The 17,243-nt window shown below is 34.5% G+C and overlaps 1 protein-coding gene across 9 annotated transcripts in view; it reads left to right on the forward strand.

Moving 5' to 3' along the window:
* USP45 (ubiquitin specific peptidase 45) overlaps window positions 1-17,243 on the forward strand; it is a 59,497-nt gene that overhangs the window by 15,514 nt on the left and 26,740 nt on the right. For all 9 annotated transcript variants that reach the window (XR_012508687.1, XM_074368591.1, XM_074368593.1 and 6 more), the window contains 3 exons: window positions 10,717-10,859; window positions 11,239-11,334; window positions 12,654-12,784. Coding sequence is in view for 8 of the 9 variants with exons in the window: in XM_074368591.1 (XP_074224692.1) it covers window positions 10,717-10,859; window positions 11,239-11,334; window positions 12,654-12,784 (370 nt within the window). In the remaining variant the exon portion in view is untranslated. The remainder of the gene's footprint in view (window positions 1-10,716; window positions 10,860-11,238; window positions 11,335-12,653; window positions 12,785-17,243) is intronic.

Below are 17,243 nucleotides of genomic sequence, written 5' to 3' on the forward strand. Positions count from 1 at the left end.
ATTTCATCTTAAAAAATAAAGATAACTCTACCAAATGGGGAATAGACTGTCGTGGGCTAAGAGTGTAGGTGGGGAGAGGCTTACACAGGCTAAAGGGGGTTATTATTGGGGGGCAGGTGAGAGGTGAGTGGAGGTCCTGGTGGAGAGTGGGTGGGTTAAATGTGAGGGGTGAGGGACAGTAGAAGGAATCAAGTACATACCTCAGGATTCTGATTAACTCAGTGAATGGGAATAAATAGCCATAATTTTGAAATGCCTTTGGAGCAGGAATTAAACTGCCTAGTAGGTGGCATCAGAAACTGAAAAATTATATAAAAATACAGTTTTCAGCTCTGTTTCCTATAGCCCAGTATATGCTTGTTTTGGTAGCTGTTCCTCTGAGACTCTACCAGTGAAGAAAGTGGAGGAGGAACTAGAGGAGGTAAACTCAGGTTCTTGGACAGCAGAAGAAGTGATTAATTTCATCACTCATTCGTTGGAAACTATGGTGGTTGTAGACATTAATACTTACAGAACAGATGTTGGTCTTAATGTTGTCTCCTGAAAACTTTGTGTTAATTTGGTTGGCCATTAGAAGAAATGTAGGGATATGATGCCAAGGGAGCAAAAAAATAATTGTAGAAATTATTTTCTGTGGATTTTTTACCTTAGAGTTTCCATGAGGTTAAGAACAAAGCCGGTATGATTCCATTCGATTTTACAGATTTCTTGAATACTTATTATCACAAAGGATGTAAGGTAGGGAGCATGGATGGTATGGGAGAAAGAACACAGGCCCTGAGTCATGGGTGTCTGGCATTCAAATTTGAATCTTTCCATCGCTAGCTCTGTGACCTGGGGCAGGTTACACTTGTCTGAGCCTCATTTTCCTCAGCACTTTCTCCTACTTTCCCATAGGAATAGAGATTGATAAGACAGTTCCTTTCCTAAAGAAGTTTAAAGAGGCTTGAGATTAAAAAAATAATAATGCTATAAGCCGAATAGAATCTGTATTTTGAGGGATGTTCCAAGAGTCCTTTAAAGAAGGATGCAGTGTTCAATTGAAAGGAACTCAGAAGGAAGCCAGGATGAGCTGGCTTCCAAGCTGACCCTTAAAGGATGAACTTCAGATAGATAGAGAGGAGAAAAGAAAACATTTCAGGTGGTGGGAAGGAAGCGCCAAGGTAAGCTTTAATTGTCTTTACAGAACCATGGGTAGCACCTAAAACAGTGGGAAATAGTTTCTTGAAGGAGGTGGAGAGTGTAGAGCCTTTAAAGTTAGGGAGAGCCACATTTCTGAATTCAAGGTTTCCAGAAGTTCTGGGGCAAAATGTTATTATCTTCTTCATGTTCCAAGTTACAGCATCTCTCAGGCAAGTTGGATTTAAAATAAGATCCCTTGGTATCCTAGAAGTAAGTTTTTTGGGATAGTAATCTGCTGTATTCTTTCCTGCATGAGGGTTTAGTATATTTTCATAAAATACTCCATGAATCAAATATGAAAGTTGCTATTGGGGTCTGTAAGAGTGCTGGATGTGATTATGTAGCTATTTTAAATGATACACGTGAAGATTGTAGAAATGTAAAAATGTCTGTATATGGTAATTCAAAAAGGATATGAAACTAAATACTGTGTTTAGGTGAGAGGATAAGAGTGACTTAAAAGGAGTCTTTTTATATTTTGCACTAAGTAAAAATAACTATCAAGAGGAAAGCCTGTACCTGTACCTTAAACGTATTTTTAAGTTGTACAGTGCCTGGGCTGGTTTCATATCTGATACATATAATTTAAGCTTCTCTGCTCAGTGAATCTCAACTTTTGTTCTCAGTTGCTCCTTAGACTCTTAAATTATTGAGGACTAAAAGAGCTTCGGTTAGGTAGGGTATGCCTTTCAACATCATACTAGAAATTAAAACAAAAAATTAAAGTATTTATTAATTTATTGAAAAATAGTAATAATCCCATGATGTGTTAACACAAATAACATATTTTTAAGAAAGATAACTATTTCCCAGACAACACGAACTTAATGGGTGGCATCGATTTACATTTTTGCAGGTCTCTTTAATGTCTGGCTTAATAGAAGTAGCTGGGTTCTCATATCTCCTTGTGCATTCAGTCTGTTCTGAAGTCACATGGCCTGTAGTCTCTGGAAAACTGCATTGTATAATTGAGAATGAATGAAAGTAAAAAAATTAAATAACATCTTAGGCTTATTGTGAAAATATTTTTGACATTGAGGACACCTAAGACACCTAAGGACACCTAAGTTGTCTTCAGATCCACTTTGAGAACTGCTGAACTAGCCCATTTCTGTCTTGAGAGTTTCTGGCTTCAGTCTTACTTGCCCTAAGGCTCAGCTCAAATCCTACTTCAGTGACACTTTCCCAATCCTTTGTTTTGTCTCTTCCTCTATAAGCATACTTTAGAATCTTAACACTCAGTTTTGTGGGGTCAGCTTTCGTGTATATATGTCTTCCTTATAAAGCTCTGTGCCTTGGGGGATTGTACCCTGGCTGCTACTCTTTTTGATTCTCATATGACTGGGCAGTAAATACTTGCTGAGTTGAACTGAACTAGCATGTGACCAGTTTTTACTGAGGAAGTAGATAAGCATTGCATTTCCACCAAAACACCCTTGAATATTATCAAATTGCTTTATTTATTATTCACTCTTTTAATATATTAGAGTTTCTACCTTAACGCCAGATGCTGTGCTAGATATTGGAGATACAGTAGTAAATAAGACAGATCTGTTTCTCAGTTCCTGCCATTATTGGTCTTTTGGTTAGTGAGGGATATTGACAGATCACAAGTAGAGTTGCTGATTAAATGGTGCTGTGATGGAGCAAGTACAGTGGACTGTGAGAACACGCTGGAGCCGTATCTAACCTGGACTAGAGGTGCTAGGAAGTGTTTATTTAGAGGAAGAGATTTTTTTTTCCTTTCTTTTGTGTTTTTAGAGGAAGAGATTTCTAAGCTGAGAGCAAAAGGATATCAGCTAAACAGAGAGGGAAAGGGGTGTTTGCTCCAGGCAGAGGAGATAGCCATTGGTAAGGGAGCTTGATATGTTCAGAGGATTTTATAGAGCTGCAGAGTTGAGCTTTGTGATGTTGGGGATGGGGAGAAGTGAGAACCTAGAAGTTAAGTACAGCTATTGAAGGGCCTTGTAAGTAGAATTTATCCTTTAGGCAGTGAAGAACCACTTATAGGTTCTAAGCAGAGAAGTGGATGATCAGTTTTGTGTTTTAGAAAGATCACTTACTTGACTGTACTGTGAGACAGATAGGATTGCCTATGTGTGTATACCTGCCCATTCAGATGGCAACAGCAACTTATATGAGCAAATAAAGATGTCTAAGGCTAATGGTTAACTAGGTAGGAGTGAGTGGAATTTTCAGAACAAGCAGGTGAGGTAATGATTATTTGGTTCCAAGATAAAGGAGTAGTGGGATAGCAAGTTTTTCCTTTTTACTCTTTAAAGACTAAACTTCTTTTCAGCTGTAGAAATGGGCAAATTACATTAATACTACATGACTGGTTTAGGTAATTGCATTAAGCAGTTGAGGGAACCCCAGTGCAGGTTCCCAGAAGAATGCTTACAGCTGTGTGGATTTCACATCTGATGCTAGGATTTGCTTTAAAAAAAAAAAAAAAAATCTCTCTACACCCCACCTCCCCGCAAACAGATACCAGAAAACTAAAACATCAAATAAAATCCCTTTATAATGAAAAGGTCATATATAACACAAGATTGAAAAATAGCAGGAAACTTTCTTGTGAGTCCCACCCAGAAATACATACTGTTAATAAGTGGGCTAGTGTTCTCTTATTTGTCACTTAGTCTTGTAAGTGTCATGCAAGTATTCTGCAAACACTTATAGAATCCAGGAATTCCTGGTGAAATTGTATTGTTGAATATTGGTTTGCAGTGTGTGAACCAGATAAATGATTGACAATCTCACATTCTTTTCTAAACCAATAAATTTGGCCCACAATTTTAATACTGATAGGATGCCATTTTCAAAGAACTTAAAGAGAGCATAAAATATTATATTCTGTTAAATTCATTAAGCTTATGCTTTTGGTGTGAAAAGACATATTGGTTCTTTTGGTTTTAGTAATGTAAGATTGCTGTATCTTTTTTTGAAATAAGAAAGTAAATGGTACATTTGGGATCTGAAATAATGTATCTAAGTATAAATAATATTGTACCTTTTTATAGTAACAATTTGACTGCAATGTAATACTTCGACTTTTTTTTTTTTATAAAGAAGTACATTTTCTTCTGTGTAAAGTGGCAGTCATATGCCTAAGAAATTTACGTGTTCAAGAATAGGTACTCAAGATAGTTATTTCCATATATAAAAGGGGTTAGGGACAAAAAAAAGGTTGAACATTAAAAAAACAAAACAAAACCTGTTACCTTTAGGGGTTTAAATCCAGGGTTCCTCATTCAAACTACAGAACACAGAATTACTTGAATGACTATTTTCTCAGTTCTCCCAAAAATGGCACTAAGTAGTACCCTTCTGGATATATAAGGAGAAGTTAACTGCATAGAGTGGGTGTCTCGGACATTCGGGCTTAATTTTTTTTTTTTTTTTTTGAGGAACCTTTCAAGAAGGGCTGCTATAAACTTTAATAAAGCTATAAATTCACACACCAAAGACATCCAGCATTTGATTACATCTAGCTTTTGCTTAAGAATAGTGGTCTTTTCTTTTATATCACCACTAGCATTTCTTTAGTGTCTTAAAACATCACACTCATTAACCTTATCATCCTTTGTTATACAGACAGATAGCGGATCACATTGTTTTAATGGGTGGATTCTGGAGCCAGACTGCCTGGGTTTGAATGTACTCTCTATAACTAGCCATGTGCCTTTGATCTGCATCTTTACAGTGGGGAGAGTTATCAGAGGAGATAATGCTCTTGAACTCTTTCTTTAAATAAGCAAACTGCAAAATAAAATTGCTTTCTGCATGCCTATGGGAAACTCAGGATGCACCAGTGTTCCACTCTGGGTTTAACCAAGGCAGTTCACAAATACTTATACCTTAGAGAAAAGAGACATTTACTATTACTTGGTAACAAATCCAGTATTGGTAGTTTTCAGTTTTCTCCTGTGATGAGCAAAGCTGCATCTCTGAGTACTTGCTCTTAATTTCTGTAGGTTAAATTTTTTGGAATTTCTGGCTAAGTTATAAACACTTCTAAAATTTGATTACTGTTAAGTTGCCCTCCAGAAAGCTTATACAAAAGGTATAGTTGACAAGAATACTCATTTTTCCATATGTGACTTTGTTTGTAGTTTTTAGGTTTTTTGTTTTTGTTTTTTGTCAGTAATGGAGTTTTTAGTGTCACTGTTGCCAAGTTCATCAGTTTTTTCTGTAATGTTCTTTTAGCCTTTGTGGTCATGCTTTGAAAGTCTTTTGTACTTCAAGATTATACAGATACTCACCCAGAATTTTCTGGTATGCTCAGGGTTTTTTAAAATTTATAATTCAATATCTTTAAACTTGATTTAAAAAAATAATTAGAGGATCTTTGTGTTGGAGTCATTTTTATGGTAGAAAAATTTGAGGTACTTTAGGTTACTTTTTAGATAGTCTTAGTCTTAGCCAAGTTGTTGGAAACTTTTTTTCTCTCTATTTTTTGGCTTTGCTGATGCTTCAACCAGTTTTCTGTCTTGTAAGACCTGAGGTATGTACAAAACCTATCTATTCAATTAAGCAGCAACTTTTTAAGTACTCAGATTATAGGCTTATTGTAGGCACAGAAATATGAAAGATCTTGAAAAATTTTATCTAGAATACCTGAAATTTTCTTTTAATGTTCTTTGCATTTTGGGGAGGGTCTATGTTATTTTATTACATAAGTGCAATATCAGATGACAGCATTGATAAAGGAGATAAGTAAGGTGAGATTGTATATATATATATATATATATATATATAAGTAATATATGTTATTAATAAAATAACCCTCTAGTCCTGAAGTGTGATGATTCTTTTCAATTATGAGCAAGTCATAGGCTCAGGTAAAACTTGAGGAAAACAGATCAAGTGATCAAAACTTTGTTTAGTTCGTCTTTTTTGTTATTGCTGTAGCAGCTTTGTCCTTTTAATTATACCATACTTCAAAACATCTTGAAGTTCATTCCTTAGTGCATTTCGTTCTGTGCTCATAAAGGAAGAGTTCTTAAAGTGAATGTGATGTAAAATCACTGCCAGATTGAGAAAGCTTTGTTCTCTAAAAACAAAATGATCAATAATTATTCTTCATTAGAAGTAATAAATTGCTTTTTATTAAAAAGCATACCTGTTTGTAGGTCAGATAATTGAGAGACTGATTCAGATACCATTGTTTTAAACTAGAATCTTAAACTCTCAGCTGACAGTTTCTTAGTGAGCAAATATACATGATTACTTAGTTTCTGAAAGTTTCACCAAAATGTTATCACTAATTTAAAAGCTTACTATCTCTATACTGTTCACTGTATGTCAATTCCTTATGCTCTCACCATAAATCATAAGCAATTAAGTATAAATAATTACAGATAGTGGTTTATATAGTACCTGGCACACAGTGGACATTTGATAAATTAATTGAATTTGAATTGTTACATTTTATAAACATGCTACTTAGTAAAATGAAAGTCTAGCACTTTAAATAAAATACATGTAAATAATTCTTAGAAAATGTCACTTTATTTTCTGGTTATATTATCTGATCTATTTACTATTCAAGTCTAAAAGCATAATTAATTTTGAACATGTTCTCACAGACTTACATGTAAAAAGTCAACAAACAGACTCTTGCCACTTGTGTGAAGTGGCTATTTAACCATGAAATAAACTATTTTTATTGCCATTGCCCCATGGATATGTTCTTTCTGGCAGTGCTGTCCATATTTGGTGGCTGTGCATGGAGAGCCAGGTGGTGCTGAAAGGCATCGCACAGTGAAGCGTGGATATATCTAGGTTCGACATTTGTCATCCCTTACTGCTGAAGGGAAGGGTAAAATCTGTTTTTCCATATGCTTATGCTTTTTTTTGCCTGCAGTTTTGACCAGATGGTCTTATGAACATTGTTTACTTTAGGATGCTGTCCCAGATGTTTTGAAAACTGATGGGTAAATGTGGTACACAGATACATAAATCATTTGTATGTTACAGTTTAAAAGATGCTATTCTTATAAGATTAAAATAGAATTTATTTCTGAAAGTATTTTCCCAAGTGAATAATAAATATATGTTTATAGGTATATATTATATATATATATATATATATATATAATATAGTTAATGTAATGTATGTAGTTTATTTCCCCCAACCACTCAGTTTTCATATTAATAGGCTAAAAAAATATTATGGCAACATTTTTTAAGAATGTTAACTAAAGGAAATACTTTTGGGGAGTCATATTTGTTTGGGGTAACATATACTTAAATCTGTAAGAATTCTGCCTACTGTTTTTGTAATTCTTTTCATTATACATAAATCACTGAAGAGAAGTTAGCTGGCAAAATGACAATGGATTTATAGTCAAAAGATTATTGTTATAACCTTGGACAAATGACTTAACCTTTTGGAGACAGAGTTTTGTAAACATAAAATCAGACTAACAGCCTTACCCCAAAAGATTGAGCACTGCTTGGATTTAATTAGTCTTTCATCTTAAATCTCTTAAAGATCACTGTGAAACCATCTAGTGGCAACAGCTATAATGAGAGACTGAAACCTGCCAGTTCAGGGCTTTAGTTGGAATCTCAGATATAATTATGAGGTGGACTGCTCTCTTTTGCAAACCCTGCCGGGATCCGTATGGGGCTTCCTCTTGTTTGTGTAGTGCTTCTTAAGCCCCGAATGGCCTTTTTCATTTGCTTTTACATTCCCTTGCAGGTTTGAATACTATCTGGCCTTTCCCTCTTTCTCTTTTCTCTGTGCTTCGTCTTTGCACTTCGGTGACCCCCATGATTGTGCCAGCCTTTGCCCCCTAGCTGTAGTATGGGGTTTAAATCTTATCCCTTATTTTTTGATGTTTGGAGGACAGGGGAAGAGATCTATCTTGCTAGTTCTTTTCTGTGTTAACTCAGAATTCTGGGATTTGGAGTTGAAAACAGTCTTCATTATCTGAACAACAGATATCCAATAACAACCAATAATGTTTAAAGAATAAACATACAGGAATAAAGGAGAAAAATAGGTAATTGGGTCTATAATAAAAAATTGCATCACAGGATTAAAGTTAAGACTTGAAAGAAAAATCTTTTCCTTGTAATAAATTTGTTTAATGAAAGAAACATCTGAGAAACCACCAATTTATTTTTCTCAATGATACGTTTCCACGCGTTAGAAAGAAAAGCTAAGATCATGAAAAGCACAAAGTCAATATAAAAGGTAGAACTCATATGAGCAATTCAGAAAAACCAATTAGAAATGAGATAAACTTGAGGGAAACCACCCTCCCCCCCAGAAAGTACAGGAAATGATTAAAGAGAAAAAAGTGAGAGCAGATAAACAATGGACATGAAGGAAAAAGGGAGAGAAAATAAGCAATGGACATGAAGGATGGCTCGGAAGATACAGATTTGGGCACAAATCACAATTTCGGGGGGCTCTGGGGGCCGGTTTTCACATACTCACATAGAGCTTAGCGTGCCAGGTGCTTTGCCAAGCAAACTTAGCTCACTTAATCCTTAGGAAAATCGTACGAGAAAATATGTTAATAATCCCACTTGATTAACACTGGATTAGTCCCATATCTAGATGCCTTTTCTTTGGCAAAATTCCTAGGTGCCAAGTCAGGCCTTGTTTGAACCAATAAGATGTGCGTGATATCAGTCTGCCAGTACCTGAGACTAAAGTTTCTCTCGATGGTGTTTGTTTTGCGCTGCTGTCCCTGAGAACAGGGCTGCCTCCACTCCTTTCACCTCTCTTAATGCTCTTGTACAGAAGGGCAGGGTGGGGAGGGGACGTCTTAACTTATTTACCTCTTAAGAACTCACTGGAGACACAGAAAGCTGAAATTTGACTATATTTGCTGTTTAATCTTGTAGATTTTCATTTAAGTTGAATTTTTAAAATGTATGTTCTTCCCGACGTCACACTCCTGTGGAAGAAAGAGCAGTCATAAGAGACATTCCCTGATCTCCATCAATCTGATTGGAAAAACAGACAGCCAGACGTTTAAAAAGTTAACTAGCAATGCAAGACAGCAAACATGTCAGTATTAGGTGAATAAAACACATGATTGTAAGTACTGTGAAATCTGAGAGTTGAAAGGAATTTAAAAGAACATTTAGTTAAAACCGGAAGTGAGAACTTGGGAATTTCCTGTTTAACTTAAAATCATGCTGATTCAGAAAGTGATCTGTTGTTAAATAGGTAAAATCAGTAATCTCAGTTCATAAATGTTGGAAATTGTTCTTTTTTGTATTGTTTTTAAACGTGATATACTGACATAATTAGCAAATCTGCATTAATTATGCATGTTGGTAAGCCTAAAACATGCACTTATATACCATACATTTATGTATTAGGCATTTTACTTTTTATATTATACAGTGGGGCTCCCCTTCCCCACTATCCACACTTTTGCATCCTCAGATTCAAGCAACCGCAGATCAGAAACACTTGAGAAAAATTCCAGAAAGTTCCAAAAAGCAAAACTTGAATTTGCTGCATGCTGGCAACTATTTACATAGCATTTACATTGTATTAGGTACTATAAGTAATCTAGAGATGATTTAAAGTGTATGGGAGGGTGTACATTTATATGCAAATACTGTGCCATTTTTATATAAGATTTGAGCATTCATGGATTTTAGTATCTTTATTTTGACAATTTCAAAAGTACAGAAAAGTTTCAAGAACAATACCAAAAAAATTACCACTGTAGGGTTTTTTAAAAATCCATCAGTATTTCTTTTGTTTATTAGTCGGCATTGTCTTGTAAGGAAGTTTTCTCTCTTTCATCCTCATTTTAAAATCTGTTTTATTACAAATTCAGATTCATTCTCATTTTGTTCAGTGAGTAATAATCTAATAGTACCCCTTTTTGTTTTATAATGACAAATTGTTCCAGATTGGACCATTGGGAACTTATTCAGAATGACACCTGTATATTTTGACATGCTCATCACTTTTTTTGAGCACTTCCTTATTTTCTAGCACAACAGATTGTTATAGGCTGATTTTGCCTCTTTGCTGCCCCAGGTTTAGAATCAGCATTAGAGTCTCCATTCGTTTTGGTAGGGAGTGGTATTTAGAAACTGTGGTCTTGGGGGAGGGTATAGCTCAGTGGTAGAGCACGTGCTTAGCATGTACGAGGTCCTGGGTTCAATTCCCGCTACCTCCATCAGAAATAACTAAACAAACAAATATAATTATCTCCCCCAAATTAAAAATAAATGGAGTCATAGAAACTATGATCTAGTCTTTTCTACTTTTTTTTAACTTCATTTTTTAATATTTAATTTTTAAATTCATCTGGATTTTATTCTGTAATGTGGTTTGAGATACAGATGTGTATATTAAGATGAATTAAAATTAGTTGCTTTAGCAGTAAAATACAAAACCTGAGACATTTATTTGTATTTGTATTCTTGCCATTCAAGAACACTCATTCAGAGGAAAATCTTATTTAATTTTAAATAATACATTTAAATTATGTCAGATGATATGTATTTAATTTTAAATCTCATGTCAATTATGTTTTCTCTTAGATGCATTTTCTAGAATCATAAAACTTTATGAAGAAAAATGTGAAACAGGTGAAAAAAATAAGGGAAGAAAAGGCAGCAGTGTAACATCTGTGAAAGGAATTACGAATTTAGGAAATACTTGCTTTTTTAATGCAGTCATTCAGGTAAGAGCCATGAGAGAGCTTTGAAAAATGTAAAAGGTTATTGTAATTAATTTGTGCTCATTGGCACACCTGTAGTCTGTAAATGACTGCCAAATGTTCGTCTAGAACTTTGTTTTCTTTTTGATTGTTTTAGGCTGTCTGTAGCCATTGTCATGCACACACATACACTTTTTTACACACTACTTCTGAAAGATCTCTTTATTTTACTGGGACTCTATCAGTAATAGTGATATATATTAAATGTAAAATGTACTCAGCTAAATTTTCTAAAACTTAAAAATTTCTTTTTTGCTATGCCAGGTGATATTTAAAACCTTTAAAACTGTAAAATCAGAGGCATATTATAACTGAATCAGATGTTATTTTTGTTTTCTTTCAGAATTTGGCACAGTCTTACATTCTTACTGAACTGATGAATGAGGTCAAAGAACATGGTACAAAACTCAAGATTGTTCCTTCCTCAGACTCTCATCTGGTAAGAAGCATAATTATCTGAATAATAGCTCTTTTCAGATGAGTCAGTGATGTTGCCAAAACCTATCTTTCCTAGTTCTCAGAATTGTCAATTGAGATGATAGTCCTAGAATTTGAAAAATATAATTCAGAAGCATTTTGTGAAAACAAACAATTATACTTAAAACTTCTAAAATAATAGCTTTAAGATATGGTTCAAACATATCATGCGTGGGTCAAACAACACAAAAAATACTTGAGGCAGCTTCCACGCAAACATTCTAGAAAAGACAAAAAGGGGTTTGACGTTTGTTGAATGAAATGTCTAGGTCCTGTTTTGTAGTTGCTGGTGACATTTGTTTAAATACAGCATTTTGGTTCTTTAAAGGTAGATTCAATTCTAATAGTGACCATCTAAAAGTTTTTTGGAGCCTACTTTGATAATGGGCTTTTAAACTAGTGAGAAAGGAGTAGGGGAAGGCAGCCTCTGACATTCAGAAGCTGGTCTGACACCCGCAGTTAGGTCGTGTTACTTGGTTACTACTAGACTGGTGAAATGAAACAAAGCAAGGCTACTTCATAATTTTGTCAAAACACAAACAAAAACGAGGTTACTCTACCACTTAGAAAATCCCGAACACCCTCTCTTGGCCAAAATGAGTCACTGCAACTTTTTCACTTGTTCCAGCTTTATTCATATTCTAGTCTCCCTTTACTGAGATACTCAATCATAAAATCACCCCCACTTTCTGACAGCATCCAGTTGGGTCACTAGCAAAGATAACATTTTAGAAAATAAAATCTGATGGGGAAAGAGTTCTAGAATAAAGAGCATTGATCCTTCACACAATTTTAGCTGCTTTTGTCAAGCTTTATGTCTCTCTCCTTTAAAGGAGGGAGATGGTGTACCATTTTTGTGACATAATTTCCCATTCCTTATTTTGTTAGTGAAATATTTGGGGAAAGGAAGGGGATGGGGTATTGCTAATGAATGTAATTTATTATTATTTGTGAATATGTACAAATATCAAGTAGATGAGTAATTTTACTTTAGGAGAGCATATTAAGGGACAGTTACAAGCAACTAAAGACTGGTTTTTCACTCTGAAGCTAATGGTTTTATTAAGTAAAGGGCAGAGAATATGAGAATACTTGTATTTTTCAAGTTAAAGTATTAAATTTCATTTTTTATATATTCATTTTACATATGAGGGAATAGTTTCTTAATACACTTGAAGCAGTTTAATCATCATTTAAAGAAAGTGTAACTCTTAGATTTTTTAATAATGTTTTATTTTAAAATTATATATTTCTGACATAGAGTTGATCATGTTTTTAAAGGACCCATTAGTGGTGGAACTTTCAGGCCCTGGACCGTTGACCTCAGCCTTGTTCCTGTTTCTTAACAGCATGAAGGAGACTGAAAAAGGACCACTTTCTCCTAAAGTTCTTTTTAATCAGCTTTGTCAGAAGTAGGTACATCTACATTCTTAATATAAATAATCATCAGTTATAAAATATGAATGTATTTATTACGTAGTGTGAGTAGTTTGACTCTTACTGTAACATTGCTTGTATTGCGTTGACCACCGTGAGGAAGAACCAACATTTTTTTAGTCGCAGCTGTGTGCTTTATGTAAATTACATCTCAGAAAACTAAAGAAATGGTTGTGTGTCCCCATTTTCTATGTAAGGAAACTGAAACTCACAGAAGTTGAGTCGCTTACCTTGTCTCATAGTGACAAAGGCAGGGTTCAAACAGAGCTCTGTCCTGCCTTAGAAGCCCATGACGTAATACCACAAAGTGAGAGAATACAGAATTGTACAATCCTGAAGTGTCACAACAGGACACCTAACCTAGTTTTCTTATTTTTAAAGATGAGCTTGGAGACACACAGCGTTTAAGTAAATTTCTCAAGGCATTACAGTATGTTTAAAAACAAAATCCTTGTGTACCTAGGATGTATGACACATGTCATGAGGGACCTGACTCAACTTTAATGCACTCATTTACTTCTTCATCCAGAAAACTGCAATCTTACTTTGTATCGGGTACTTGCTGGAATCCAGGGGCGCGCAATGTATAATTTATTAAAAACAGACCCTGCCAGGAGCTCATACACTAATCCAGTCCACAATAACTGAATATGTAGAAACAGAATTCTTTAAATGTGAACTTGCATTTTTTTGTGTATCTCTAGGCTTTAAAATTTCATTTTGATTGACGCTAGTTACTTGTGCCATGGTATTGTGTTATATTTTATTTTATCTCATGGTATTATACTAATGTTAATTTCCTTTTTTAAAAAAATTGCGTTGTGGAAAGAACCCAATATGAGATCTACCCTCTTAAAAAAATCTCAAGTGCACATATCCTATTGTTGACTGTAGGTGCAATATTAGGCAGCAGATCTCTAGAACTTATTTATCTTGCTTGACTAAAACTTTATGTTTTTTGTTTAGTAACTGCTCCTTCTCCCCCTGTCTCCAGCCCTTGGCAACCATAATTTCACTCTTTGATTTTATGAATTTGACTATTCTAGGTAACCTCATATGATTGGAATCATGCAGTATTTATTCTACTGCAACTGACTTATTGGGCATAATGTGCCATGGTATTTTAAATGTAGTCCAAAATATGGAGGGCTTATTTTATGTTTCATTTGGTTGCCAAAGGGTGTTTTTTCAATGCCTGAAGAGCAGTAAAGCCCTTAATAGTCTCAGAGACATGGATGCCTCATAGAGTTAAGTTTTTAGGACATTATATGCTTTAGGAACTTTTTTTGGTGGGGGGAGGTAATTAGGTTTATTTATTTATTTTTTTAGAGGAGGTACAGGGGATTGAACCCAGGACCTAATGCATGCTAAGCATGCACTCTGCCACTTGAGCAATACCCACCCCCATTATAAATTTGTTTTTGACTCTGCCAAAAAGAACTTTGCTTTGTTTCATTTTTTTCTGGTTTTACAAACATTTATACAAAATTTCAAAATATTAAAATAATAGATGCTCATAGGTAAAAATTCAGACTACTGTTATTTGTTTCTTTATTCTCTCCAAAAGTCATTATGCATACACAGACATATATAAAAATTGTTTGCAGCATGCTTGTTTTGCTTAATATATTTGCATCTTTCCATATGAGCACATGGGGATATAATTTATTTGATTTTACATATAGATATATGTGTGTGTATATCATTACACTTGTGAGAGTATGTCTGAAGGATAAATAGAATTACAGGATCCAATGTTTGAAAATGTTAAAAAATTGCATTTTCTTTTGCCTTACTGTGTTTTCTTTTAAAAAGATATGTATATACTAGCAAAAGTGATTTTTTAGAAAATCAGGTGAAGATTTAAGCCATGTATGTTGAGTCTATTTTTGGACTTTGTTCTGTTCCATTGGTCTATATGTCTGTTCTTATCCCAATATTGTATTGTCTTGATTATTGTAGCTTCACAGTAAGTCTTGGAATTGGATGGTGTGAGTCCTCAAAGTTCCTTTTTTTTTTTTTTATTAATGAAACTATTCTAGGTCCCTTGCTTTTTTATGTGAATTTTAGAATTAGTTTGTCAGTTAGGATTACATTGAATATGTAGGTCCATTTGGGGAGAACTGACATCTTAATAATTTTGAGTCTTCCAATGTGTGATTATGACATACCTTTTCAATTATTTAGGTCTTTGATTTTTCCTCATCGAAGTTTTATGGTTTTTATCCTACAAATCCTACACTCATTTTGTTAAATTGACCTTAGGAATTTCATGTTTTTTAAATGCTATTTATTGTAATTGGGTACTTTAAAAATTTTTTTTTAATTTTCAGTTGTTAATTTCCAGTTTTATTTAATTTACAGTTTTGTTCCTAATATCAAGGGCAGAGCATTCAGTCTTTCACACATAAGAATGATACTGTAGACTTTTCACAGATTCCATTCATCAGGTTGAGGAAATTCCCATTCCTAGTTTTTTCTGAGAGATCTTACCAGGAATGGGTATTGGTACATCTTGACTCCTGGCCCAGAGAAAACACGAGATGATAAATGCTTGTTGTTTTTTAAGAAAAAAGAATGAATATTAAATTTTATCAAATACTTTTTCTGCATCTATTAAAATAATCATGTTTTCTTTTAATCTGCTGAAATAGTGAATTGTATTAATAGATGTTCTGAATAGCTTTAGTGAATATATTTGACAAGCAATAAACTGTTTATTTAAAGTGTACTGTCAGTTAAGTTTTGACATACGTATGTACTTGTGTTGCCACTGTCAATATGATGAATATATCCATTACCCTTAAACGTCTTCGTGGGCTCTCTTGTCATCCCTCTCTCTGGACTCCCTCTGCTAAGCCCCATTTTTGTCACTATAGATTAGTTTGCATTTTTTAGATTTCTGTATACAGTTGACCATTGAACTACACAGGGGTTAGGGACACCAACCCTCCCCAAAGTGGAAAATCTTCATATAACTTTACAGTTGGCCCGCTGGATTCCGGGTTGCACATTTGTGGGTTCAGCCATCAAGGATTGTGTAATATTGCAGTATGCATTTATTGAAAAAAAATGTGTGTGTAAGTGGCCCCACACTGTTCAAACTTGTGTTGTTCAGGGGTCAACTGTAAATGGAATTGTACAATATGCACTCTTTTTTTTTTTTTTTTTTTTTTTTTGGTCTGGCTTTTTTTACTTGGCATAATTATTTTGAGATTCATTCATGTTGTATATATACATTGATTTTTGAGAGTTGAACCCAGTCTCTTGAAGCATCTGTTATAATGGTGATTTGTCAGACACTTTGACCACTTGTGATGAATTGTTGGGAGCAAGCTCTTCAACTTTCTTTTGGCCTTTTTTCCCTCTTCGATACCTTGTTATTTTGCAATAGTTTTAAGTCTCACAAAAAGTGACAAGAAGAGTGCAGAGTTCCTATGTACCTTCATCCAGCTCCCACCGATGATAATATCTTACATAATAGCAGTTTATTGTCAGAACGGGGGAATTGACATTAACACAACGCTGTCAAGTCCAATGTAGATCCTAATGGATTTCACCAGTTTTTACGTGTACTCTTCTTTGAAAGGTTCAGAGAGATTGTAGAGTGATTCTGTTTCTCCATTCTCAGTCACACCCACCTTTTGCTTCCTTTATTCCCTCAGGTTGCTAACTAATATTGATGTGCTGAGTTTTCTTTGGGTTTTGTCCATGAGGAAATTACACACATATATAGTCCTAGTTTTGTGATATTCTGTGGTGTTTCATGTACCTTAAGAGTGCCACCAAATTATCAAGAGAGAATGAAAGTTCAGTATACTATGCTGGGTATGTTCTTCAATATTATCTTCTGCTTTATTATTCTACCCTTCAACCATGTATAGTTCTGAGTTTCTCCTATTTTGTATTTTTATGTCTGTGGTTTTATTTTCTTATTTCTAATATTTTTAATTGGTCATCTTGTATCTACATGCTCTTAATTTTTTTCCTATTTTTTAATATCTAGGTTTCTATTGGCAATTATGCTCACATTTTATGTTTTTGGACATTCTCAAAATATTTAACATCTTTGGGACAGTGCTATAAAATTTATTGGGAGTGACATAATTTCATTTTGGTTGTTGATCTAATGTTGATTAACATTGGATTTCTTTATGTATTTTATAGTATTGGTTTGTAGGCTTCTTTGGGGGTGAATTCTTTATTTTTCCATTGTCATCTTTCCACCTGTGCTTTCTCCCATTTCCTCCACAGCTGTGAGCTTCCCCATCCACTGCCATCTCCTCCCCTTCCTCAAACCCACTTTCCTCTCTCTGCCTGAAATTTTTAAACTTTAAGATAGCCTCACCCCCTGTCTCCAGGCTGGCCTTGGAAATCCAGGTCTCTTAATGGTTCAGTTACAGTGCTGTGCTTGTTTGGGGAAGTGAGAAGAGT

The sequence above is a fragment of the Camelus bactrianus genome, chromosome 8 (assembly GCF_048773025.1).
Source record: "Camelus bactrianus isolate YW-2024 breed Bactrian camel chromosome 8, ASM4877302v1, whole genome shotgun sequence".
NCBI classification, from domain to species: Eukaryota; Metazoa; Chordata; class Mammalia; order Artiodactyla; family Camelidae; genus Camelus; species Camelus bactrianus.